Source organism: Tauraco erythrolophus, chromosome 7 (assembly GCF_009769465.1).
Source record: "Tauraco erythrolophus isolate bTauEry1 chromosome 7, bTauEry1.pri, whole genome shotgun sequence".
In the NCBI taxonomy this organism is placed as follows: Eukaryota; Metazoa; Chordata; class Aves; order Musophagiformes; family Musophagidae; genus Tauraco; species Tauraco erythrolophus.
In genome coordinates, this window is record NC_141471.1 from 20,427,651 (window position 1) to 20,453,870 (window position 26,220).

Sequence of the window (26,220 nt, forward strand, 5' to 3'; positions counted from 1 at the left end):
TCAAGAGGAGTGTGGCCAGCAGGTCGAGGGAGGTGATTCTCCCCCTCTACTCTGCCCTTGTGAGACCTCACTTGGAGTACTGCGTCCAGTTCTGGAGCCCCCAACATAAGAAGGACATGGACCAGTTGGAGAGGGTCCAGAGGAGGGCCACGAAGATGATAAGAGGGCTGGAGCACCTTTCCTATGAGGACAGGCTGAAAGAGTTGGGGCTGTTCAGCCTGGAGAAGAGGAGGCTCCGGGGTGACCTTATAGCGGTCTTCCAGTACCTCAAGGGGGCCTACAGGAAAGATGGGGAGAGGCTGTTCAGGAGGGCCAGTTATGATAGGACAAGGGGTAATGGTTTTAAAATAGAGGGAGGTAGGTTCAGGTTGGATATTAGGAAAAAATTTTTTACTATGAGAGTGGTAGAACACTGGAACAGGTTGCCCAGAGAGGTGGTGGATGCTCCATCCCTGGAGACGTTCAAGGCCAGGTTGGACAAGGCCCTGAGCAACCTGATCTAGTTGGAGATATCCCTGTTCCTTGCAGGGGGGTTGGACTAGATGACCTTCGAAGGTCCCTTCCAGCCCTAACCATTCTATGATTCTATGATTCTATGATTCTATGAAACTATTTTGCATATATTTAGGTTCTCATGCACTTCAGGACACTGTGACACGAGATTTGCGTTAGACAGAGATGAATGCTCTGTATTGGTCTCTGTATTCAATATAACCCCTGACAGGCAGCAGTGTTTAAAACCAAACAAACAGGAAAATGCGTAACAGATTTTTTTGTGAAAGAAGAGCTGTGCTGGGAACAAAATGCAGTTACAGCGTCTTGAGTCTATAGAGAGACTTTTCCATATAGCCACACCTTCAGGAATTTAAGAGAGAAAACTGACAGCTGGCTGAATGAAACATTTTGCACCTGCCAGCCGGGCATGATTTAGGGTACTGCCCATGGGTTGTGTCATCCGACGTGATGGGATGTTATTTATTTATTTTAAGTATATAAGGGAAATTGCAGGTTTATGGCTGATAGTGGGAACCTATTTCTGAATGACATCCCAGCATTAGGCCTTGATTCAGCTTTTCTGCCAAGGGAGACATTTACCATAAAACATTTTGCAGTTTTCCATGGAAGTCAATATGTAACTTGTAAGGAAAAGCTTGTGAGCTCTTGGGTAATGGCCATGTCTTTTTTTCTTTAGAAAGCACACATCATGCTATGGATATACAGTAAGAGAAAGTCAAACCAGGAATCTGTTCACGGCTTGAGTTAACTGTTTGTATTTGCACAGGGCTCAGTAGAATGGGTGCTAATGTAAAAAATGACACAAACCACAAAACCGAGCAAAATCCCTTTACCTTGCAGCACAGTAGCTCAAAAATATAATTCTGTCACTAGAGGTCAGTATTAAAACATACTACCTTTACACAATACAGCTAGTGGCATTCTATTGTTGATTCCCTCCTTCAGAAACACAAACTTATGTTATAAAGAAGAACTACTACATTTAAACCATAAAAAAGATGAAATCTATACCGTGGATTATTACCTGTTTCTGTTCTTAAATGTAGCTCTCACGTACCAGAAATTTTTGTTCCTGTGGTCATAAATTAACACAAATATTCATGCCATTTGCATTATCTTATGTAATACCAATGCTTCAATATTGATCCATTTATGTGAATTAGATTCCATCTACAGTCTTGTAAGACAAAAGCTGTGATTAAGATTCCCATTTTCTAATAGGGAAGATTACTACCTAGTGATATTACTACTTAATGGTAATAGTCATTACTTCCTAATGATAATAACAAAACTTGAAATGTAAGAAAACTGGACATTCTTTGAATGTATTCCTTGACAGCCATACCCATCTTAAAAACAATAAAAATCTCTTGTGAGTACTGAAAATCTCCATTTAAGAAGGTGAGAGACTCTCACTACAGATGAGCATTATCCACATGGAATAGACTGAGGATGTAATTTGGGTCATTAGATCAGTATATGAATTTCAGTTTGGAATTGATGCAACACCCACTGAAGTCAAGGGAACAACTCAATTTCTCCCCACTGGGCACTGCTGATAACCAATGAGTTCCCAACCTGTCTTCCTATTCCCAGCCTACTCCCGATCTTGGAAATCTTGGTACATTTGAGAAAGAACACCTTCAGATGCTGTGATAATGCCTATAACTGTCTATATGGCCATAATTTTGCTAATGTAAATAGGTCCACTGCTTCCTTTGAAGAATTAAAGAATCAAAAAATTAAATAACATCAAGCTCGCTGACTTCAGTTTTTGAGATGTTACTTTACTATCTTGAATACAGATACAATATTTCAAAATGTGTAATGTGACACTAATTAAAAATACCCCGGGAGAAATATTGTGCCAGATCATAAGTCTGTCACGTACCACAACTTCCTGCAGGCCTTAGCACAACTGAACAAAAAACATCTTTCCTTCTTCCCCCAGACGAAACTCTAACCGAATGCTATAAATTTTGCACTTAAAATAAACAATTTAAGACAAATATTATTGAGGCTGTTAATTAGTTTTCATGTCCAGTACAAAGCTCTAAATTTCAGAGCATATGTTTTTCTTTAGTGGTGACTCCATTAGGTGCCCAGAATTCAGACATTGCCAGATTTATGAAGACAGCTATTAGAAATGGCATTTGTGCTACAATAATACCAAAGAAAAGAGCTGATCAAATGAATGTTTGACTGACAGCTATACTTGAGACCTTATTTCCATGTGTTACTTCTAACTAATATCATATTTTTATTTAACATGATTAGCTTATCCTAAATACATGAAAAGTGAAAATAAACGATTATACCGTAAATGGGAAAAAATAGGCAGAGGCTGAAGTGAAACATTTGTTCTGTAGTTAGTCGTGTAGCACAGACTAATTTATTTTTCTGTCCAATAGATGGCACTGCTGTTTCTTCGTTTGTGTGCAATTTTTCGATTTGTGCATCACGTACATTATGAAGCGACTGTGCCTACATTTCCCAATGCCTGGACGCATAAAAAATAGACGGATTTCATAGACTTTTTAAAATGGCATTCTGCTGTCCAAATATCTGTATACAGTTTTCAATAAAGCAAGTTAGTTTTCTGGATTAAAAAATGTGAAGTGGATGCAAATACCCAGCTGAACATAATTCTCTTCTTCCCAGAAGGAGATCACAGAAACAAATTCTGACACATATATTAAGGATGGCCTCAGAGCTATACGCATAGTAACATAACAAAATAATGCCTTTATCCTATGTTAGAATAAGTACATGGGATTTTAAACTGCAGCATACTTTGCAGTTTTATTTTTATTTAGCCTAATTATTAACAAGTTTACAAAGAATTTTAATCATCAATATATAGCTGCATTAAAATTCTGTCACTACTTTATGATAAAATTCTGATAAAAGCATCATCTGGGGGTGTCAGTCTGTAAACTAACGAGGCATTTGACCACCATATTTTTTCCTATGTGCTATGAAGCATGACACAACATCAGCTCTGCAGCAAAAGCTTAAATTCCAAAATATATTAGAAGCAATTTATAGTAATTTGTATGTGCTCTGGTACAGATGATATTGAAAATCCATGTTTTCCAGTTAACGTGAAAACTCAAACCATTGGTATGGGACTCATGTTCTCTTCTGCTCTAGATCTTTGGTTAAAATACTATGGTGGCCAGAGTGATTCATTAATTTATTTATTTTTGCCAAATCGTGGTTGCTTGGGGACTTGTATGAAATGACAAGCTGGTCTCTGTCCCGTTCATCGTGAACAGGTGGTCTAATTACAAAACCTCCACCATATTTGACACCTTTATTAGCTGTCTCTGTTGAGAAACAAAGGATTGATTGGGTAGGGGTATAGAACTAGCCTTTCATTGCTGTGGGGAAGCACCTAAAGGTCAAGGTTAATATACATTAGTGGGGGGTAGTATTGCCCATTGCCTACGCTGTTCTTGTGTTATTAATCAATGGAAGACTTTACCCTTATGAGCTGGCTATTGTGGGAGCTTTAACTACACAATTTGTTTTAACTTGTATTTTTTTTCCATATTATATGAAAAGCAGACAACATTTCTTGACCAAATATTCCTAAGAAGAACAACAAATCTCCAGCAAAAATACAAGTGTCTTGTACTCTGTTTACGTTCTGTAATATATACTGTACAAAGTGAAAGGGCAAGGTACACATCCTTCAATCAATGTAATGCATGCAAAAATGATCATGAAATGAAAAAGGGCAGAACACTTTTGTGTATCAGTTCAATGACTGAATTTTTGGCTGGCCAGTAAAAAGTGAAAACATTTACAGCAAACAGTCTTCCCCTTTACTGTAGCCATTTTGTTCTTGCCACATAAGGTCTACCTGCTACTACTAGCTTTATGATTTAATATTCTTGGAGGGTTTATAACAAGAATCTAATATATAACCAATAAAATGGCACTAGTCTCATTAGTCTCATTTGGAAACAGAATATTGTCAATGTAATTACACAGCAAAGTCACATCATTACAAAAGTATATCAGCATCTTCATTATCTATACACTTATTTTCAGTGGTTTACAAGACACATACACAAAATATTCCAGAATGAAATATGATTATGGTAAGTCAATCTGGAATGCATTTTCTTCAAACTTTTTTCCTGTTACATGAATGTAAAATAAATATGGGCCAGATACTCAGTCAGTGAGCTGGAACTATACCAATTTGTATCAACTAAGGGTTCAACTCTATATATTCATTTATAGATCCTAGTCACACTTGGACCCTTCTATTACTTATTAATGGTTTTGATTTAGAAATGAAGCTTTAAAGTAATTATATAGTCACATGGCATTCATCCAATATACATATTTAATGTAAATTATTGCTTCCTGATTTTCACAGAAGACCTGTGATTAGATTATCTGGTGCTTCCATATTGTACTTGGAGCTGGACTGCAAAGAGAGAGAAGTATATGTAAGTCACCTTTACAATTTCCTGACTCTGCCCAGCAAGAAACAAATACGGACTCCATTATAATGCAGAGGAACAGAAACAGCTATTTCCCTGCCTGAGGTCTCAGAGAATTGTTCTAGCAGTTGAGCTAAACAATGTCCTGACTATCTCCTTGGCAAAAAAAACCAAAACTGAATGAGTTGGCATAAGCTGCTATATCAACTCAAAACTCTCCAGAGATTCCCTTTCCACAATGTGAAACCTCAAAGGGCTGTGCTACAAAAAACAGCTGTAGCGGAGCTGAAAGTTTGACCCCTAGTCTCCAGTATCGTGCTCTTTTTATGTGTGTATGACTGCCACTGACACCAACTGAAGAGTCTTGCACACGAGGAGAGCAGAATATCAGACAAAAAAATCTACTACGTGAATCCGAGGACAGAATATTATTCTCTTTTGTCAAATTATGGCTCCAACTGGTAACATTAAGTGAATACTGGTGACTATTAGAGCTGAATCAGTAAATTGAAATAAACGATTTATTTGGTGAGTTATTTTACTTTTTCCTTTCAAAGAATGCCTGTGAATGGATTACAACTTCCTTGAGCATATTCCAGGAAATTTTTAAGGAATTTTATTTTGTGGTTTGTTAGTTACATGGGCTTGCTCATACACGTCAGACTGCTTTGTTTCTTTTCCCTGAATAGAACTTTTAATAGAGTTGGAATAACAGAACTCTGCAATTGACAGTAGAATTTAGTTGATACAATTATTTTGGAACTTATAGTCAGGTAACCATCCTTTGTTAGTTATTCCAGGTACTGAATTTACACTCATTTTCTTTTAAAGAATGCACTATGAGCATTCTCTCTTACTTGGGAAACAATAAAAAAAGAAAGACAGTGACATTATCCAGATTATTTGAGTGCTATATCCCTCAAAGACTGGGTTTAAATCAGCCAAAAAAGTTACATGAGCTACCAAATTTTAAGACACCTTACTGATTCTGAATTTTCAAAAAATACTCCACATCTAACGTCTTAGATTATGAGGCATATTTTCTTCATATGTTCTCTTCAAAACATGATTTATATCTATGCTTTCATTACATCTGCTTCATACCTTTCCTTGATAAAGCAAACGTTAGTAGAGATAGTGTAACTGTTGTAAAACTGATGAGAACCAACCTATTCCAGATGACTCATAAGCACCAAAAAATGCCTTACAGTCCAATTCAAACAGACCTGCCTTGTAGGATAAGGACAAGAAGAGGCATTCTTAAAAAATAAAAACATTATCACTTGTGTTCAGATTAGGGTTTTAAATAATAATTTAATTATTGCAGACTCACCTTGCATTACTAGGGCTGCCTGCTGTCAAATTAGCTAATGCTGTCACTGCAGCTTCTTTTACCTCTTCATTGTCACTGCTTAGCAGCTGTACTAGCTGGGGAATCCCTTTGAAAGAAACAATTGTATACATGAACCTTTAGAAAACCACGGCCATCTGAAAAATTATAATACGTTCCTTATAAAAGTTAAAAGACAGGTTCTGAGTTCATCCCTTCCCACCTTACTTACCCTGGAGTCCAAATGCACGTTTGCTAGCTAAATTCTCACACATGGCAGAAATTGCTTGGGAAGCAGCAACTTTAACTCCATCACTATCAATTTCCAAAAGCTTTATGAGACACTTCTCAACTTCTTCCTCATTTAAGATTTTCCTATTTTCACCTTTAAACGAAAAAGAACAACAGCATTATCTGCATTCATTTTCCAAATCGGTGAAAGAACACGAGTTTGATTTCATATAGTTGTTTCCAACATAACACTTGCTTTTGATACCATGGAAATGGCAATATTTTGGTAACAGAGGCACCAGCAATAAAGAAAAGTGCACAAAGGACCCGATCTAAAACCTATTAGATTTCACTGAACTCTGAATCAAGCCCAAATACAGCTTTAAAAGTACAGAGCCCAAGAGAATGCAAAGTTTGTTCTGCATGACTTAAAACTGCAGAATGCATACAGGCTTGATGAAAACAGCTTTTCCAATTCAGCAGATCATACTTTGGATCATGCTTACTTTGCTTTATGCTAAAAGTTCAAATGCATAAAATTGAAGAACATACAGTAAAAGTACAATTGGACTTGGAGTACCAGTTTAAATACTAAAATAGTCAAAAAAGGGCAAGAGGTGTTAAAAATGGAATTTTCAATTCTGCACAGCTTTCAGTTCTTTATTAGTGCACACTTTGCAGAGAATTTCAATTTCATATTTTAGTCTGGTGACACAGGGTTCACTGCTGACCTACACTGCAATCATCTGCAGGAGCTAAGGAAGAACACAGATGTTCCCTTCCTCCACACAAGTAACAACATAGAATATCTAGAAAGTATCTACAGACATTGGACAATCACAATAGTAAACTCACTGATCTCAAAATGGATGTCAGAAGTGCACATGTTGTTAGAAAGGGCCCTAAGTGAAACTTCTCAGTCAGAAAGGGATTGGACAGTATACAAGCTCTACAGTTACAAGGGTCAATAAAGATTTAACCATATGCATAATTTAAAGCGGATTAATTACATACTTGAAGTTATATGTACATGGTAAAATTTTTGAATGTATAAAAGAAATTCAGGAACTGAGAAGTAAGTCCGTAGGACTTTGACATATTCGGAAATTTTACCAGTGCTTACTAATGCTTTGAGAGATCATTCCCTTATTTGCTGTTGTCTTACAAATAAAAAATTTAAAAAGGAAAGAAGAATAAGGGAAGTATTATTTTAAATAGAACTTAATCTGTAGTGAATAAAAGTAAACAAATAGAACTCCACAAAGCCAACGAAAAGAAAGTTTGATTCAAAATCCAGTTATGGAAGAAATGACTCAATGCACATACCTAAGATGGCTAGACATTTTCTCCTCTCTAGCTCAATTTTAAATAATTTTAGAATAATCAGAGACACACAATTGAAATCACAAAGAAAAAGATGCAACAAACAAAACAGGGAGGATTTTAAGCGTCAGCAAAACCTTGGCCACAACCTTGAGGCATATCAGCCAGCTCTCAAGAGAAGGCCTTAATTGGGATTACAGACCATTTTGACAAGTAATCAAGTATGCTGCTGACCTGTTGCTTGCCAAAGTAGTCCATAGTCCCTGATAATGATCTCTAGAGGTTCTTCATGCCTCAGTAAGTTGGTTCTTGTACAGGAAGTTACTTATTACTACACAGATTTTCTTAGAAATTGTTATTGCTTTTAAAGGCAGTTATGATGACGGGTAAGCATTTCATTTTAAGGATAATTTATGCCTATGTGAAATAACAACATCAGCAACAATAATAATAGTAATTCATTTGGAAGAGTGGAAACAGTGATTTTAAACATTTTCAAGAAAATAAAGACTTTTCCAATAATGTGGAAAAATAGATTTAGGATTTTAATTTCTGGTGAACAGTATGCACCTATATTTAGCTAGCTAGCTAGATGAAAGTGATTAATATTTTAAGATCCAGGTGCCAATTCTATTTATGGAATGATTATTTTCTGCTGATCCTCTGTCTGTTTGCATGAATTGTTTCCTTTGGCTTTTACTATAGAAAAGAAAGAATGTACAATTGAAAAGCATCCTTTGTACTTAAGTACTTCTCATGTCAGTGCCAACACCATATTTACAGGGATGAATTTCTTGACCCCTAAGTAATTTGAATACATTGATTTAATGTGAAATAAAATACTCAGGCACATCCAACTAAAAGAGTCTGGAGCACTAACACTACTGTCCAGTTTTTCATGCAGTGATCCTATCATGAATCAACTTTTATTTTTCAATATATTTTCTTATTTCCCTTTCTTACCCTAAAATCATGGTCAGAGTTCTACTGATTACCTATTCAGCTCCCTGTCGTCACATTATGGCATTATTTACAATAATTTCAAATGAAAAAAAGTTAATGTTAAATAATATCATGACTTCTCACTTGATCTTGGCTTGAGATTACCCAGATAAATAAAAATCTGTATTACGAAAAAGTGTATGTTAATCAGGCTACAGAGTATGCTTAGTATGCTCCCTTTTGTTACAGAACAAAACAAATTTTCAGGGGCAAAAAGATAATGATTATGTATAGAAATATGATCAATTTTAATTTACTTAAATAGATGCTACTTAAAATTAAGTATAGTGCTTGTACCATGTAATTTATTCTGAGATTGAGAATAGCTCTTAAGGGATACATATGTCTTATGATAACAACAACAAAAAGTTACAGGAGTCCCTTTCCAAAGGGCTGAAAGCAGCATAAACCAAAACTGTTTGCTATGATCACATCTACCAGGAAAAAAAACAAAACTAAATTCCATCTGTCAACAATAATAATTTCAAAACCAGACACTGCTGTATGCTCAGCTGCCACGATTAAAAAAAAAAGAGATAGATAAATGTTCTATCATAGCAGAAGTAAGTTTTTCAATGAAACGTGGTATTTTCTTTCTCAAGTATGCAGGAAATGTTCATAAAATGCAACCATAATTATCAAACCTGAAGAATGTGGGCTACTGGATGGCTATTGCAAATTTAATGAAAAAGTCATAAAAGAATTTAGAGCAGTGTTGTATTATACTGGATTTACATCAAGGCAAGAATTAGTACAGTATACAGTAGTGTTGCAGTTTGGATAGGCTGTTTAGTGTATTTACAACCAGGATCCAAACAAACAAATAAGAACTGCGAAAATTTCTGTTTTCTTTTTGCACTTGGACTACTTCTTATAATGGCCCCAATGTCACCTTTCTTTCCACTGGAAGGCTGAATTTAGACCAGTAGCTCTATGTATCTGAAATAAAATTCAATACTTCTGGGGGCCATGTTGAGCAGTAAGTTTACTGGACTGTGTTTTCCACTGCACCAGTACAATAAGTTGCCCTTTGTCTAACTGGTTGTCACCAAAATTCTACAGCTTGGAAGCAAATATGTTAAATCTTCTTTTGATCTATTTTCCCAGCTTGCTGCATCCATACCAACTGTCATAGGCTGAAGAAGAGAGCAAACCTTTATAATGAAACCACATTGACTCCATTTGTAAAGAAGTGTGACAAGAAGATGCATCTTCACTGACGGTAACATCCCATGATATAAGATCACAGGCAGTACTGTAATATATTATGTGCAGCTCTTGCCACCGTCTTTTAAAAATGTTGTGTTCAGACATGCTTCTACTAACAGCTGCTAAAATATTAGGCCACAAAAACTGAAAAAGGTGTGAAAGAAGAAAAGAAGGCTATGCTTATTTGAAAATAAATATGAAAAAGGAGTAAGATGCAGCAGAAAGTAGTAGGATCAAATATAAATCTGCTTAGCATACTACTTACAAGCCTGTCACAGGGCTATAAAAATGATACTGACAGTCCTAAGTAGCATAATAAAATAACAATACAGGAAAACACACAAAGAAATACTGGCATAAAAAAGTCCCTTCCTATCTTTGATACCTAAACATTAACGAAAATAATTTTCAGTGATTTGCAAAGCTACCAGTAGATAATGATAAAAGCATACAGAAACCCACAGAGTACTAGGAAAGGTAGATTCCACTCTTTTCATGTATCATTTGCAACCCAAATCAGTGCAAATACCCAGTATGTCAAACTAAGGAAGGTTAAAAAAGAATTGGACAGACAAGGTGGGAAGAGAAGAAAGGAGGTCTGAAACACTGTAGAAAGGAGAGATTATTTTATCAATTTATTGTATTAGATAACATATTTATAAAATAACATAAATTAAAGCCATGATTCAGAGATGTTAGAAATACTAACGAAATATTTAAGCTCTACTGTCATAGTTACTGTCATCAAAATCCCTTGACAGAATTAAAATCTTCTATAGACAGAAGTATGTTATTTCTTACATTGCATTTTGTTATATAGTACTACTAGGCATATGTTGCAACTCAGAAACCAATGTATGGAAGGAATTTCAAATGTAGATTTATTTAAAGAGCGTCCATGTGAGTAAAGGTGATGAGTATGTTCTGCCTAATCCAGAATTCCTTGGTGAATTAAAGAAAAGCATATAAAAAAGAACTATAGGATGAATAATTATAAAAAGATGACAATGAAACTATTTAACTCCACTGGGAATATTAATCTCAAGCCATTTGAAAGGCTTTTTTTCATGTCCCTCTTAAAGGAATTTGTATATGAAATTGCCTGACATTTAGACGAGCAGTTGTATGCAAAGGGAAGTAAGCTTGCGATTAAGTCTTAACTGATACTGATGAGAAATAGTGCCAGCAAAGGTGACTTAAGATGGCAATTACCTGGCATCACTAAACAAAAGATAAACATCACATTTTCAGAGCTCCATTTTCCTTTTTGAGGACAGCATTTTGCAAGAATATATACATTTAAAAATAAATTGAGTCAAAATCTTAACATTTTCATCCATATATACAGCCTAGCATCCAATTGCTGCTCTGATTGCCAAGATTCATCACTGTAATTCATTCTTGCCAGTGTTCTCCTCAGCACAAGTACTACCCTCAACCAGATAAGATAGCCTCATTCTGGATGAAAATTTACTTCATAATTAAATTCACGTGCCTGGATTTTTAAAAAGTCACATACAGTCATAAGCTGCTTTGGTAATTGCCTTTGCTGCATTCTTCTGAATATCAGGAACAGTAGATACTCCTACGAATGACAGTAGCTTTTTAAGGCCTCCTGCCTGCTGAATCAGTTGCAGAGTATGCACATCTTCCAGACAATTTCCCAACACAGCAAGAGTTTCCACATGTAGATCACTGAACTCCTAATAAGGAAAAAAACCCAAACAAATAACCTTCAAATATTAAGGATTAAAATATCTTTGGCTTTTAACTTTGTAGGATAATTTTCATAAATTTCTTTTGGACAGTTTATTTATACTGCAAAATACGTATTTTCATACTCATATTTTTTGTATAATTTCTTTGATGTGTCTCAGGATGAAATACACTTTATCAAAAAAAGTAAAAATCCTTAAAGTCTCTCATTTATAACAAAGTGGGTTGGGCAGGTATTCAGAAAGGACATGTCATCTTAAAATTTCAAAAAGTTCACAAATTTCTCTATGTATTATATTTCTCGTGGTGACATCTGAACTGAAGAACCACTAAAATGAGTCTCACATAAACAATGAAATTTCCAAGGTAGGAAATTATATTTAAGGCCATTGGTATCAAACTAAATTCAGAAAAAAACCTAGCATTTGAACTAGGAACCAGCACCAGAGTTCAGCAAACAATCAAAAATTTTGGGGAATACATCGCATAAAAAGCTACATGGTCAATTTTTCTGATCTTTATAAAAATTTGAGAAACGGACAGTAAATGCAAAACAGTATTACTAATAGCAATAAAGCAATAAAACATACATAAACATTTTGGTGAATCCCTTTGCTCCCTTTTTTAGTAAGCTACGTATCCTAGCTTATCCTATTTCTATCACAGTTAGCGCCAAGTAAGGAGGTCTTTCTTCTTTTATCACTTTTCTATAACATGAATATTATTTCTCATTAGTCATACAAACATTAGCAGCAAGAACAAAAAACTTTTAAGGCAAGTAAACTGTACATTGTTTTCCAGTATCTTCAGAAGACAATCTAATCCTTTATTTTCTCCCAGTATTATCCTGGTTTCTCTGTCTTTGCTAATTACTTCTAAGGTTTTAAGGGCTAACAACTGAATAACGGAGTATTCAGATTTCAGTAGTTCCAGCAAGGGTGGAATTACATTCAATTCACGAACTGCAGCACGGCTTTGAAAATCCTGTAGTAAAATATTCAACAAAGAATGTTAGTGATAGAGAATATAATGGTACATCAATTCCAGACTTTTACAGAAAAAACACCAAAAATCTGATTTCAAACACACAAAAATGAGTTTATATTCCAGAACTTTCAGTTCTGAAGATTTCTTTCTTTTCATCTAAGAATCAAACTGAATATAATCAAGTCCCAGCAACCTTAATTCTGATTATTTTTTTGCATGTCTAAAGTACACAGAAGCCTATTTACTCTTGGTGTTGCCATCTTTGTCTCAACATACATGTTTCTTTGAGAAAGTTTTTTAAATTTAGTTTCATCATTTTTATTTATCTCAACGAGGGGAAAACACTTTTCGCACTCTACTGCAGTTGCCTGATTATATCTTCTTTTGTTTTAGTAATTATAAAATGACAATTTAAAATTTCAACTTTAAACAGTGTATCTGCAGCTTAATAAAAAGACAGTAGTAGATTATATTAAAATTGAAAAAAATAAATAAATTACAATTTGCTTTTAAATAGCTTATTGCACATGTGCAGCATGCAATTATCCTTATCAATATAAGCAAGCACCAGGTGCAGTTATCCAGATATACCCTGCAACAAAGACAGTGAGATAGTAAAAAAGGAGAAAGAGTAAAATGCGATTCTGAATAGACATGCTCTGATGCCCCAAAAGAGATAGAGTTATAAACTGAATTCATTATTGAATTGATTCGCTTAAGCCATGGAAGAGAACTGCCATACAAATGCACTATTCTTTTGCTAAGCAGCATATGGATGACATTAGTGCTGAGAGTGAAAGTAGCCAATAACAAATCCATTCCACCCAGTATGGAAAGTAGCTGTTGAGAGCATTCGCTTATTATTAAAAAGATGTTCGAAATTGTGACTATGGACTCGCTGGACAAAACAAGGCAAAATGCAATTGCTAGTTCTTTAATTTACAGGATTATTCCAATCTTTTGTATAGACAGGTTATAACTCTCATTACCGAGATTAACGTTTTCCAACTAAGAAAACAAATTCATATTTAATCAAAAAAATCTGAATCTGATCTCACTTACATTGCTGCACAGCATGGATAATTGCGTTAAGTTACCACAGAATTAGAGTCAAATCACCTATATTCATAACTAATGTAACAGTCAAGGACTTGGGTGCAATGTTTTCAAATATATTGATGAACAATGGAGAGTAAAGGAACAAAATATTTTAAGATTATGAACCCCACTGAGGATGGTGGGGCTGGGGGGAGAGTGCTTATCCGCCACTGTAATTTAAAACAACAACAACAAACTTTACCTGCACCAGGAGGTAGATACATTCAACCGAATTCTTCTTAACATCAGGATCAGGGCTACTTAGCAGTGCGATTAGTGGTTCTAATCCACCTTGCTCAAATATTTGTACCTTAGTAGTATATTCAACAGCCATATGTGCTAGACACAGAGTGGCAAATTCATGGATAACTACATCTTCTATGGTAAAACATAAAGAAATATTTTCATCAGGTTTTATTCAGCACAGTATATGTTCATTAATCCAGTGGTTTAAAATATTATTTGAAGTCAATAAACAATAGCTGTTAATCATCCATGACATCTCCATAAACATGTTGCTACATCTGTACAACATAAAACACTACTCAGTGAGTAACAGAGCTACTCCTATAAAAGCAATTACCTATTTAACATGTAGTATGACAAATCACAAGTTACAAGGAAGATTTTATTAAATTGTCCAATAAAACGGCAATCATAAATTATTTCTCAGTGTATTTTTGCACAAGGAACGAATACTGCAAGCTACCTTCTGGCGCCAGCTGTGATATTAGTGAATTTGTGACATCCAGTTCCCTCAGTAACTTCTTGACATCATCTATAATGAAATAAATACAAATATGAAGTCTTTCATTTGGCAACGTTGGCTGAGTGAAGAAACAGTTTCTGCTCCAAGGGAAATGTACTTACAGTCACTCCCTGAGTGACAAAAAGGTCTGTCTGAGAATGACACACAAGTGAAGTTATACCAAGATCATAATAAGCCCAGAAAACATCTAGGAGATTTTCAAGTACTGGAAAACACCCTTTCACACTTGATATGTATATATGAAGTTCCTCAATACTTAATTGAAACTTTACTCAAAATACTTGCATCTAAGCAAGTTCTGTTTAAATATTCCACAGTTTTAGTTGTCAAAGAAGTTATACCTCAATAATTAAAATTATTTGTGGTTAAAATTATCAAACTAAAAGCAATCCTTCCATTATTTAATTTTCAAGCCATCACTTTCTAATTTTATGCTAACATTTATGCAGCCCACATTGCAATTTGAAAACACGAACTATATAGGTCTTATTAAAATCACAGTAAAGACTTTCAGAATGCATTTTTATTGTTGTCAATGGCAAACTAGCAAAACCACAACCACTGGATAGAATAACCAAAAAACATTCTTTAGGACAGACTTCATGCGATCTTGCAGGGCTGTGTTGTCCCTATCAACACCTACAGTGTTGGAATGTAAGAAAACAGGTGTAAGCTGAATATACTTCTAAAGATAAAAACAATTAAGATATGACTATAAATGGAAGATGTTCAAATCTTCAATTTATTTGAATGGAAGTAATTCAAATCCATGCTTGTCCAGCAGCGTTGGAAGCCACAGTCTGAAGGAGTGACTATATCCTAATGTTTAGTTGAAAGTAATGTAAAGAGCATAAGGTCCAATGTGACACAAAAAGCAGGCAGCAGTTGATGAAAAGACTTAAATGGCGGTTAGGATATCACCATGGAAGACAACTAGATAGAACATCTACCAAATAAGATCTGATTAATTATATTGATTAGATGTAGGTTTATAAAGCAATGTAAAAATAACAGCCACTGAAACTCAACCTTACATCACTTATTCTTTCATCTTCACATATGTCTACATACCACTGACTGCAGCTTGACCATTCAGCACTCAGCCACTCAGCATGGATGTAACACATTCATTCTCGCCTTATAAAAAGGTACAAGGGAATCTGCACATACTGTGGTTAAATCATGTAATAATGGTATGGCTACAGCTGATACACTACCTTGCCATCTCCGAGAGATACTCAAGATTGTTTGAGTTTCACTAGCCCAGATACAGATAACAAAATATTTACAGCAGCACTGACCTGCCAAAGCAGCTGGGTGACTATGCACACCAGTGCTTGGTAGTTCAGGCTTTTTTGCCATCAATACTTGAGTTAGCTACTTTAAATTAACCCATTTTCTCCCTTATCACTCAAGTTACACTAATGCCTGAAGTAACAACTGATATTGAACCATAGCATTTTCTGTAGATGATAAATACTACTTTTATCATTCTCTTCCAACTTTTGTAAAAGAGAAGATTGTGTCATGTCCACATCGGTGGGCATCTTGTAGTCAGGCTTTCCCTGACAGACATTATTCCAGTATTAAACCATTTCAATTTGGCTCCATCAAAACAAAAATAAAGGTTGGAGGAAAATTAACTTATCTTGCCTTTTTTTTTTTTTTTCCAAAATTAGTGGGGTTCACTCTAGCTGAATTTGCTCCTTTATTCTGGGCTGTTCATAAAGGATTTTTTCACATGGGCCACCTATTGCTTTGATAATCACACTCATACACATTGAAAAATATTTAAAGATGGAGACTCTTACCATTAGAAGCCATGATGCCAAATACCATGACGGCATTTCTGCGTACAATTGGATTTTCATGTGTGATGAGTTTATATAGACGTTCCACTGCTCCAAGACCAAGAAGTGTCATTTTGTTTTCATCACCTGAAGAGTAATTAGGTTAAAACTTCTGTAAAAATGCAAGAAGCTCACAGTTCTAATGTAACAAAGTAGAACAGCTACCAATCTTTTATTGGACTGTAGAATCAAAGAACAAAGGCCTGGGCCTTGGGAGATTGTCTAACCTATAACGCAAATAAACGTGTCAAATAATATCGAGGATTAATAGTATCTAGGATTAATTCACATTTGTAAAGCAAAGGATGCTTCTGTCTATCGGACACTCATTCGTTGGAGAATGCAGTGGTAGTACAAAGGACACCTTTCTATTTAGCGAAGTACAGGTGAATTATATCATTATGAACCTCATTTTATTTTCCTCTTTTCTTGCCTCCCAATTTTGTTTTCCTCAAAGTAACAGTTAATTCATTCTGTGGATCTGCACTACCCCTCAACTGAAGCAACTGCTCATTAAATCATTAAATCCCACCTGGGATTCTACCACCTGAAAACTTTGTAGCTGAGTAGGCTCTGGCCATGCAAAGAACAGAAGCATTTTGTATGATTACAGCCTTCTTTCCTGCTCACTCTAAAAACACCCCAAACCCAAGAAACAAAATCCAAAACCTACTCCTATTCTCAGTTGCCACAACAGCTTTACAACTCATTTTCTAATGAACCGTGCATGTCCTTTCCGGCTGCAAGTGAGCAATGTGAGAATAAACCAGAGAACTATGCTCATTCTCAGGCCAAAACACAGTTAAAATACAAGAACTATTTTCTCTTGAGGGATGGGAATTATTTTACTAGTGACATTAGCAACATTCAGGAAATAAATTAACTGCAAAGTGAAAACAACTCCTTCTGTTGTGCCACACTGCAAAGTTACAGTCTAGTCTTCTGGAAGATTGAAGGGATATCTATGTTAAGGATTTGAAGGATTATTCATTTAGTGAAACCGAAAAATTAAATATCTGTCCTCTTGCAGTGTGCCATATGTTACTGTGGACAGCAGGGAAGGAGGCAACAAGAGTTTATGGTGTGTGGTTCATAGCTGTCTCCCACCAGTTCAAATTCTCTCTTCACATATTCAAAATTTGGTTACATGCCCCCAGCCAGGCTTGCAACATTAAGCTGAATGTAAACATCTTTCAAAACCCAATGATTCCATGCCAACTGTCAAAGTCTTCAGCTCTTCTCTCACAACTTCAGCAGTGTTGATAATTGCCATCAGTACAACAATCAGCACATAAAATGATAATTTTTAAAGATAACATAAACGGAAATTTAAATTAAAACAGATTAATTATACCAAGAATGCTACCAGTGTACACCAATTTGAGTGGCTGGCATGCAATGAGTAGGAGGCAACTTAGGAAATTCTGTGCTATATAATTCTGAGCCTTTGTTATATAGTTACCTTCCGGGTACCTGGAACAGGACACTTAGCTATAGCTAACACAGGGACCTTTGGTAGATTTGAAATCTTGGAGACTTGTTAGATTCTTAACACATACAGAAATAAGCTTGATAAAGGTGTCCAATAAATCACCTGTCACAGAAGTACTGACTCAAGAGATATAGGCAAAAATCACAGTAACAGGCTAAAAAGTAATTTTCATTGAAAACTGAATCTTAAAATAACTACACTAGTACAGAAGTTTCAAACTGTAACATAAAAAAGACAATTCTTTCCCAGATGCAGGTCTGTTGCTCATAACAAAACAGATTCAAGCTCTATTAAACAGAGAACATAAAATTCTACAACAAAATCATAAAAACTTCCTCCACACAAACCACAGGACTTCTTTGTAACTGCACATAGAGGTGGTTTGTCAGACATTTCAGAAAACTCTCAAAACCTTGACAGAGACCTTTGAGACGAAATGAAGATTCCAGAGCCAGGAAACCAAAAAATCGTGAGCTACTAGCAAAATCTAAGCAACACAAAGGAAAGCTCATTGCAAAAAGACTAACCTTTTGATGCAAATTTATATAGAGCATAACATGCTTTGGCCAAAACTTCCTCTTCAGGAGAACTAAGCATTAGCACAACCGTTGCTGCTGTTTTGCTTTCAATCAATAAAGGATCAAACTACAAACAAAAAAAGGAAAGAACAGTTTGATTGATACGAGCCTAACCACGTGCTGCCGTAGACTCCCACATTTCATTAAAAAAAACCCTAGTTTGAGATCTACACTGAATTAGAAATATTAACATGAGTTGCTATTTACTTGGAGAAATTATTTCTTTTTAATAATGAGGCATTGAAAAATAAGAAAGAATAACTGACTTCCAAATATAGTCATTATTTCATCCTGAATGAAGATTTTGGGAAAACCCTGACACTCCCCTGTACATCTAGGAAGTCTTGAAGGCAACAAACTATGTAATTCTGTTACACGTGTCAATGCATCCTGCAGCTGCAGAACCAAACGTGAGAAGTTTCTTTCGAGTAGCTGTGCACAGAGCCTATGAACTTCGGCGTTGTGTGACGAAGAGGATTTGGTTACTCTGTGGCATTGACACTTTGTGGTTGCTTTAAAAAAATAAAAGGACCCTTCTGTGCCTTCGTCAACTCAGTTCACTAGCTCACCATGATCATGTACTAGTTGAAGTATTTCCATGATATGATTCCCACTCAACCAGCTAAAAATGACACAAAGTATTCGTTTCCATTTCTGACCTCTCTCATACAGAAAGAAATCTTCCAACAAATCTGATAGTTTTTGCCCTCTTAATAGATTCTTTGGGACTAACATCACTTAACAAAGGGAATCTTCTAAAAAAGTCTTTCATTCTTTAACAAGACTCAAGGATTTCTGAAAATTCTACCCATTAAAATGTTTTAAGCTTATTTGGATTTAAAATAATTTTTTAATATGGAAAAACTGTCTTTTGTCCTCACACTTTAGATCTATAGAGTATCTCTGTTACATACAGAAACTACAACATTCTGAAGTCATGCAGTCCCTCAGTATCAACATATTTGTATCTAAAAGACAGCAGATTAATCATTTAAGATAGCAATATAAATTATTTAAAAATATTTTACAATGTATATTTATACCATATATACTTTAAAATGCCTATTATTTGTTTTACTTCAATTAAAAACCCTCTAATAACTACATCAGAGGCACAGGTTGCTGAACAATAAGGGCACAAAGATACATACAAGTCAGTTGACAAGCAAGGAAATTATTTTGAGCAAAAATTTTAAAAAAAGTTATGAGTTTGCTAGATGGAAAATTAACAGAAAGGAGTCTTTTTTCTTCTCCCTCTGGCTTGTTCAAAAATAAGGAAAAATATGATACTAATAACCAGATTTCTGAATTCATATTTTTGGTAGGTTTTTAAAACTAAATAATTTCATCATCTTCCATGAGGCATATCACACAATTTAACAGGCTGCAAGATCAAGATCCAAGTTTTATTAACAGTTAAGAGGTTGCCTGGCTAATGTGCTTAATGGTCTCTCCAGCTTCAAGCAGGTCTGAAAACCTGCAAACATGGTCCAACTTCCTGATTCCTGTGATAAGGTGGAGGCATGGGACAAGTCATGGAACAAAGCTCCCTTTTAAAGGAAATATAATTGGCTTACTGTATCATGAGTCATTTTGCTCAATAATGACTCAGCAACAAGAATTAAACCAAATAGTGGTTCAGTGGTCCAGGTTACATCTTAATAACAGGCCTAAAATGATGGAATTTTTTATAGGAATTTTCTTTTTAGATTGTAAGGAGGCAAAAAATTCAGCTTATCACAGCAACAGTCATTCTACCCATTCTACACAGTTTGTTCATTCTACCCGTATGAGAGGCATATACAAGAAGTAAGAGATGACTGGAAGTCCCTTTAGCCGCCTTCATACGTCCCTACTTCTGCATGTTTGTGTCTTTGCATGGACAGAACACGATACTCCGGGTAAGTGCTATGATTTAAGCACAGACATATCTCCTGAGTCTGGCCAAATACTCGGTGATGGGATAAAACTATAATTTTGAGCAAAGGCTGTTAGTCCCCCAGAGAAAACTAAACACAAAGATTGATCTCAGATGGAGTTTAATAAGAAATGAAACATGAAATGAGAACTTTAAATCTCAGTTATTTATTTACATTGATCTAATACCAAAGATGCTATTACGTTGCTCCATTTTCATTGCCTCTCGTGTTCACAAGTAATCATATAAACTATCCAATTCAATGATAATTGCTAGGATTTAATGACAGGTTGGCACATGAGCAGAGCGAAATTGATCTAATCTCTACCCATTTGTATAGACATTAGATTCACTACTACTGTCTGAAATACTCAATAGGCACTTTGCTATTAGAAGCAGTTTTATGCTGAAAACCCAGTGAAAGAGTCACTGAAATCAACCTATGTTTAACAGGTCAGAGGCCTGAGCAGGTCAGGGATTTGCTGGAAAGTAACGTTGTTCATCAAAATTATCATGGAACTGGATGTGACTTTTGCTTACAACAATGCCAGCATAGCTAGAGTTTCCCTTTCTTTTTTTTTTTTTTTAATCAAGGCTTGCAAATCTTCATACATCTTTGCAGACTCTTCCCTTAATGGCATATATGGGACAGATTATATGCTAAAATAATGCCTGAAGTTACAAATAACCTTGAGTTAAACACAGAAGTTTAACTAGTTTATAAGCAACATCTCCAACATTCAGTTTGTATTAAGAAAGAAGCAAGTTAAATGAAAAAGAAAGCTATAATTCAAAATCTGTATGTCTTTGATCATGAATTTTCTGTACATTTGACTTCAAATCCATTAGAAACTGCAGAGTATTTGGGGTTTTTTTTGGCTTCAATCAACTTAAGTTAGTTGAAACTGAAGGTAATATAAAATACACTTCCAGTCAGACCAAAGACTCCGACAAAGGCCAGTAACAGGTGTGGGGAAGTAAACTATTAAACTTTGCTTATATTTCCTCCCCAACTCCAGTACTCTGCAACCTAGAGAAATGGTGACCTAATGATTTTATCTCTGTGTTCAAAAAGTCCAAGAAAAATTTTCCACCAGTTAATTTGATAAATAATTTTTGAAGCCATCTGTATTTTAGCCACCCTTAATATTCTGAGATTCAAGTATCACTGTTTAACAGCCATATAAATAGTTGTGCCTTTTCTTTGTTTTAAAACTACCACCAGATAATTTTATTTGTCCTCCACAGTTCATTCACCACAAGAAACACCGAAATAAATGACACCTATTTGCCGTCTCTGTATATTCATCCTTTTGTAACTTTCTACAATGTTCCTCTTCACAGTCATTTCCTTTACGGATGAAGAAACCTGCTCTCTTTGATTTTTCCTAATACAGAAGCCACTCTGTCTATTCTTCTTGTCTTTCTCAGTACTTTTCTATAGTTCAACTGTACCTTTTTTGAGATGGAAACACCAGAAAACCTGTGCCATGTTCCATCATTCTTACAGTAAAAGAGGGGATTTTTTCTTATGTGTAAATGGAACCTCCTGGGTTTCAGTTTGTGCCCATTGCCTCTCATCCTTTCAGTGGGCACCACTGAGAAGAGCCTGGCCTGACTTCTTTACTCCCTCCTATCAGTTATTTACACACATTGATAAGACCCCTCCAAGACTTCTCTCAAGACTAGACAACAGTCCCAACTCTCAGTCTCTCCTCAAATGACAAATGCTCCTTCCATGCCTTTGGCAGACTTGTTCCATTAAGTCCAAGAGTCTCTTGTACTGGGGAACGAAGAACTGGACACAGCACTCCAGGTGCAGTCTCACTCACCAATGTTGAGTGGGAGGCACTAACTAGTTCCCTCCCTCAAGTTACTGGCAACACCCCTCCTAATGCACCCTAAGATTTTGTTAGCTTTCTTTGCCCCAAGTGCACATTGCTGGTGCATGTCCACCATAATCACCAGGTTCTTTCCTGAAAAGCCGCCTCCCAGCTGGTCATCACTCAGTCTGTACTGGTTATTCCTCCCCCAGGTGCAGGACTTGGCAGGACGTGGCATTTCCTTTTATTGAATTTAATAAAATTCCCTGATTTCCCATTTCTCTAGTTTGTTCAGGTCTATCTGAACGGCTGCACAACTGTTTGGTCTATCAATCTCTTCTCTCCATTTTGTATCTTCTGTAAACTTGCTGAGGGTGCACGCTGTGCCATGGTTCCGGTCACTAATGAAGAGGTTAAAAAGTAGCCACCCCAGGATCAATCCCTGGGGCACAACACTAGTGCCTGACCTCCAGCTGGACCTCATGCTGCTGATCACAACCCTTTGAGCCTGGCAGTTCAGCTAGTTTTCATTTTATTTACACTGTCTATCTTGTCCGTACTTCATCGGTTTGTCTATGAGGATGTTACGAGAGATAGTGTTGAAAACCTTACTGAAGTCAAGTCAAATTAGTATCTAGGCATTAATTGCTCAAAAGAAGGTGTTTCCGTGGAGACTGAATTTCAGGAGTTGACAGTGCCACTTCATATATCCCATCTTTTTAACATCAGTGCTGTGAATGAAGCCATTTTCAGAAACTCAGGTATCTATAGCTTTCTTTCAGTGATAATGCCTCAGTATTTTCTCTAGTGGTAATCTTAAGCTTCATTTTAATGCCTATGCCCTAGCTGATGATCAAATAGTAATATTGTCTAGACTAAACTTAATTAAGATATCATATGAAAAGTTCCTATCAGTGTATGTCAAAGCTAGCATATTTTATCTGCCTGAATTACTGTCTAAGGTCATCCATATAGAGATAGAGGCTCAAAGCCATATTTTTCCTGGAGAAGCCCAGTCCTCGGAACAGATAATAGTAAAAGACAAATTATGAAAGGCAGGGAAAATAGAGTCCTCAGGAATACTTTCTGAAACATATAAGCAGTGGCTAGGCTAAGAGATGTGTTTTCCACCCGTTCCTAGAAATCTATAAAAATTAGTGGTCATTTGCAGTACCATATATTCTCAGAGCATTCCACATGCATGAAGGCCCTCTTTTATAAGCCTGTCCGCATTATCTCAAGGCTTCTTTTCTTGGGCTTGACATTTTCATAAGCATTTATCAATCAGAAGATAATAGCCAATATATCTTTTATTTTGTCTGTATCTCATTTCCTGCCACCTGAAATATCCAGGTGAAATTTAAAGTTTTGAGATTTGATATTAACAATATTCTCATAGCTTGAAGATTTTCTTGGTTGATAGTTACTACTAATCAATGATCTATTTTCATATTTAATTCTGTTTTGCTATGCCACGTTCATTTTTTTTTCTCCTGATAGGACTGCTAGAAGAGATATGCTAGCCTGAAGTACAAGAAGGGTAAAAACTAAGCCAAAACTGCAGATGTCATCTGGACTTCACTCTTTCCTATTATTTCCTTTTTAATACTTTTATTGACCTTTTCTGTAAGTTCAATTTTTTCAATTGTTGAATATCTTTTCTAACATTATTCACAGTTTATTGTAGTAGTTAGTAGGCCCTACCATACTTTTCTCCAGAAATGCTAATGGAGTCTTTTGGATCTAGACATTGTGGTCCTGCTTCTACTGACTTTCTAGATGTTTACTGAAAAAGTCAACTTTTATTTCTTTGGAGGGGGTTAGCTCATCTGTATCCTTAAATCTACTGTTATGCCTTTCAATTTTTTTTTTTAGACTGCAAAGATACTTTATTTTAATTCTTCAGGCCTGTTTTAATTAGTCCTATCCACATATACCTTCTTTGTGTCTTCTCCTGGTTTTCTAAGTTACTCGATACAGAAATGGTTTTAGATCAATTTATCCTCTCATGTTGAAATATTATGTCAAGTCTCCTTTCATAAGGATTTATTATTGATTGGAGGTTATGAATTATGATTGTAATATTCATCTTTCCACAGAACAGTTGGGCAAAACCTGATATCAATTGCTATTCCTCAGTGACATCATGGCTATCGGATATTACTGTCTTAGCCAAAATTATTTCTGCTTCTTTACTATTGAAATTGTGATGTAGTTTTTGCTGACCAACTTTTCTACGGCCTTGGAAAAAGCTCTTGTAGTACCATCACTCTCTACAGACAAATTGATTGCTTTTTTAAAATAGTGCGCTGAACTTTGCATTTAGTTTCACGCTCCTCTGTGGGACACGTTGAGGTCCTGATGATTTTCCTTAACTTATTTATTAACTGGCACAGAATTTACATTACTCTCTTTTCAGTGTTTCTGTCTTATTTCCTCTACTTCTTTCTGAAAAAACAATTAAACCAATTATGTTTTGAACCTCTATCTTTTTCGAGGTCTCTTTGTACCTTGTGAATTTATCAAAACTCTTGAAAAAAGTGTGCTAGTGTCAGACCCTTAATCGCCACCTTTCGAAAAAAAGTCACATTATCACCATTATTCCATATTTGGCTTCAGCCCTTGTAGTTCTCACTGCAGCACTTCCAATGATTCCAGAAAAAACTGAACTGCTGCTAAAGAATGTATATCTTCGCAAAAGGTCCAGAATACGTAGTACTGTCATTCAAAATACCTGTAAAATTTTGTATTCAGTAAAAAAATCTGCAGACCCATCTAGCCTCTTAACTCTTTCATCCTTAAAGAAAAAGAATGTCTCCACAGTTGAAGACAGGCAGATTTCAGGTCGCTCTTCTCTTTTCTCTTTTGATTTTTACAAATGGAAAGCTAATTCTGTTCTTCAAATAAAAAGAAGCCTGGATTGTTTCATACACTGCTATTTGCAAAGCCTGCCAAAGATAACAATCTCCATAAAGAGCTACACATGCCCAGTCACTCTGGCTTGTATGCTGTCCAAGAAAAGCAGAAATAGAATCATCTTTAAAAGATGTTTTTAGAACAATGTGGGTAAGGTAGGAGAGTAAGGAACTAAGTAAGGACGGTAGAGCTGGGCCTATAATTGTGTAATGTTTATTTTATAGCACAGAGCAGTTTATAAACTTACCACATGCTTGGGTGGAGGCTCTACTTCCTTCTTTACTTTTTTTCCCATTCTAAAAACAAAAACAAAAATTAAATTAAAAGCAGACAAACAAACTCGCTTCTGTGTTTTAGGAATCAGTTTACCAGTCATTTAGGAAAGCTTGTAAGACAGACTCATTCATTTGACCCACCTAATCAGTTTGAAGATTTGACATAGTAATTTCTATGAAGAAAGTTGTCCCTTATAAATAAACCACACTTTTTAACACTTGAACACATTTGGCAAAATACATCCGTCAATAAAATAGATAACTAAAAAGAAAGATCCGAAACATCACAGGCTCAAATTGTATTGTGGTACAAATACCTAGGACGTGCTTTTCTGTAAGTTAGTTTTATCTGCATCTACAAATCATATATGAACTTGAAGGTCCTGTTAGGGTATTTCCCCCATACTTTCTATGTTGGCAAACATTCTGTACAACTGCAGAATGTACAAAAATTCTACCTTGAAAATATTGTTCAAATTCAATTTGAATTATTTATTCATATTTCACAGAAGAAAAAAATCAGGTCTGCAGGTATTAAGAAACAGTTCTGCACAGTACAAATTTCACTCATTAAAAAAAGTTGTATCTATTTACACCAAGTCCAGCTTCCGTCTTCTGCTTTTTTTGTATTAGCACATGTGCATGTGAACTAGGAAGACCTTCTCAGCTGCATCTAATAGCAGCTTCTGAAGCATATGGATGCAATACCTCAAGTGGACTTAATTTT

At 35.6% G+C, this 26,220-nt stretch overlaps 1 protein-coding gene across 3 annotated transcripts in view; it reads right to left on the reverse strand.

Moving 5' to 3' along the window:
- ARMC3 (armadillo repeat containing 3) overlaps positions 1-25,513 on the reverse strand; it is a 53,526-nt gene extending 28,013 nt beyond the window's left edge. For all 3 annotated transcript variants that reach the window (XM_086614645.1, XM_009991541.2, XM_086614644.1), the window contains exons 1-9: positions 25,466-25,513; positions 18,511-18,628; positions 16,453-16,578; positions 14,582-14,650; positions 14,075-14,250; positions 12,577-12,771; positions 11,591-11,774; positions 6,539-6,691; positions 6,310-6,415 (exon numbers count right to left, since the gene is read on the reverse strand). In XM_086614645.1, the coding sequence (XP_086470771.1) occupies positions 6,310-6,415; positions 6,539-6,691; positions 11,591-11,774; positions 12,577-12,771; positions 14,075-14,250; positions 14,582-14,650; positions 16,453-16,578; positions 18,511-18,628; positions 25,466-25,513 (1,175 nt within the window). The remainder of the gene's footprint in view (positions 1-6,309; positions 6,416-6,538; positions 6,692-11,590; positions 11,775-12,576; positions 12,772-14,074; positions 14,251-14,581; positions 14,651-16,452; positions 16,579-18,510; positions 18,629-25,465) is intronic.
- Between the last annotated feature and the right edge of the window lie 707 nt (positions 25,514-26,220).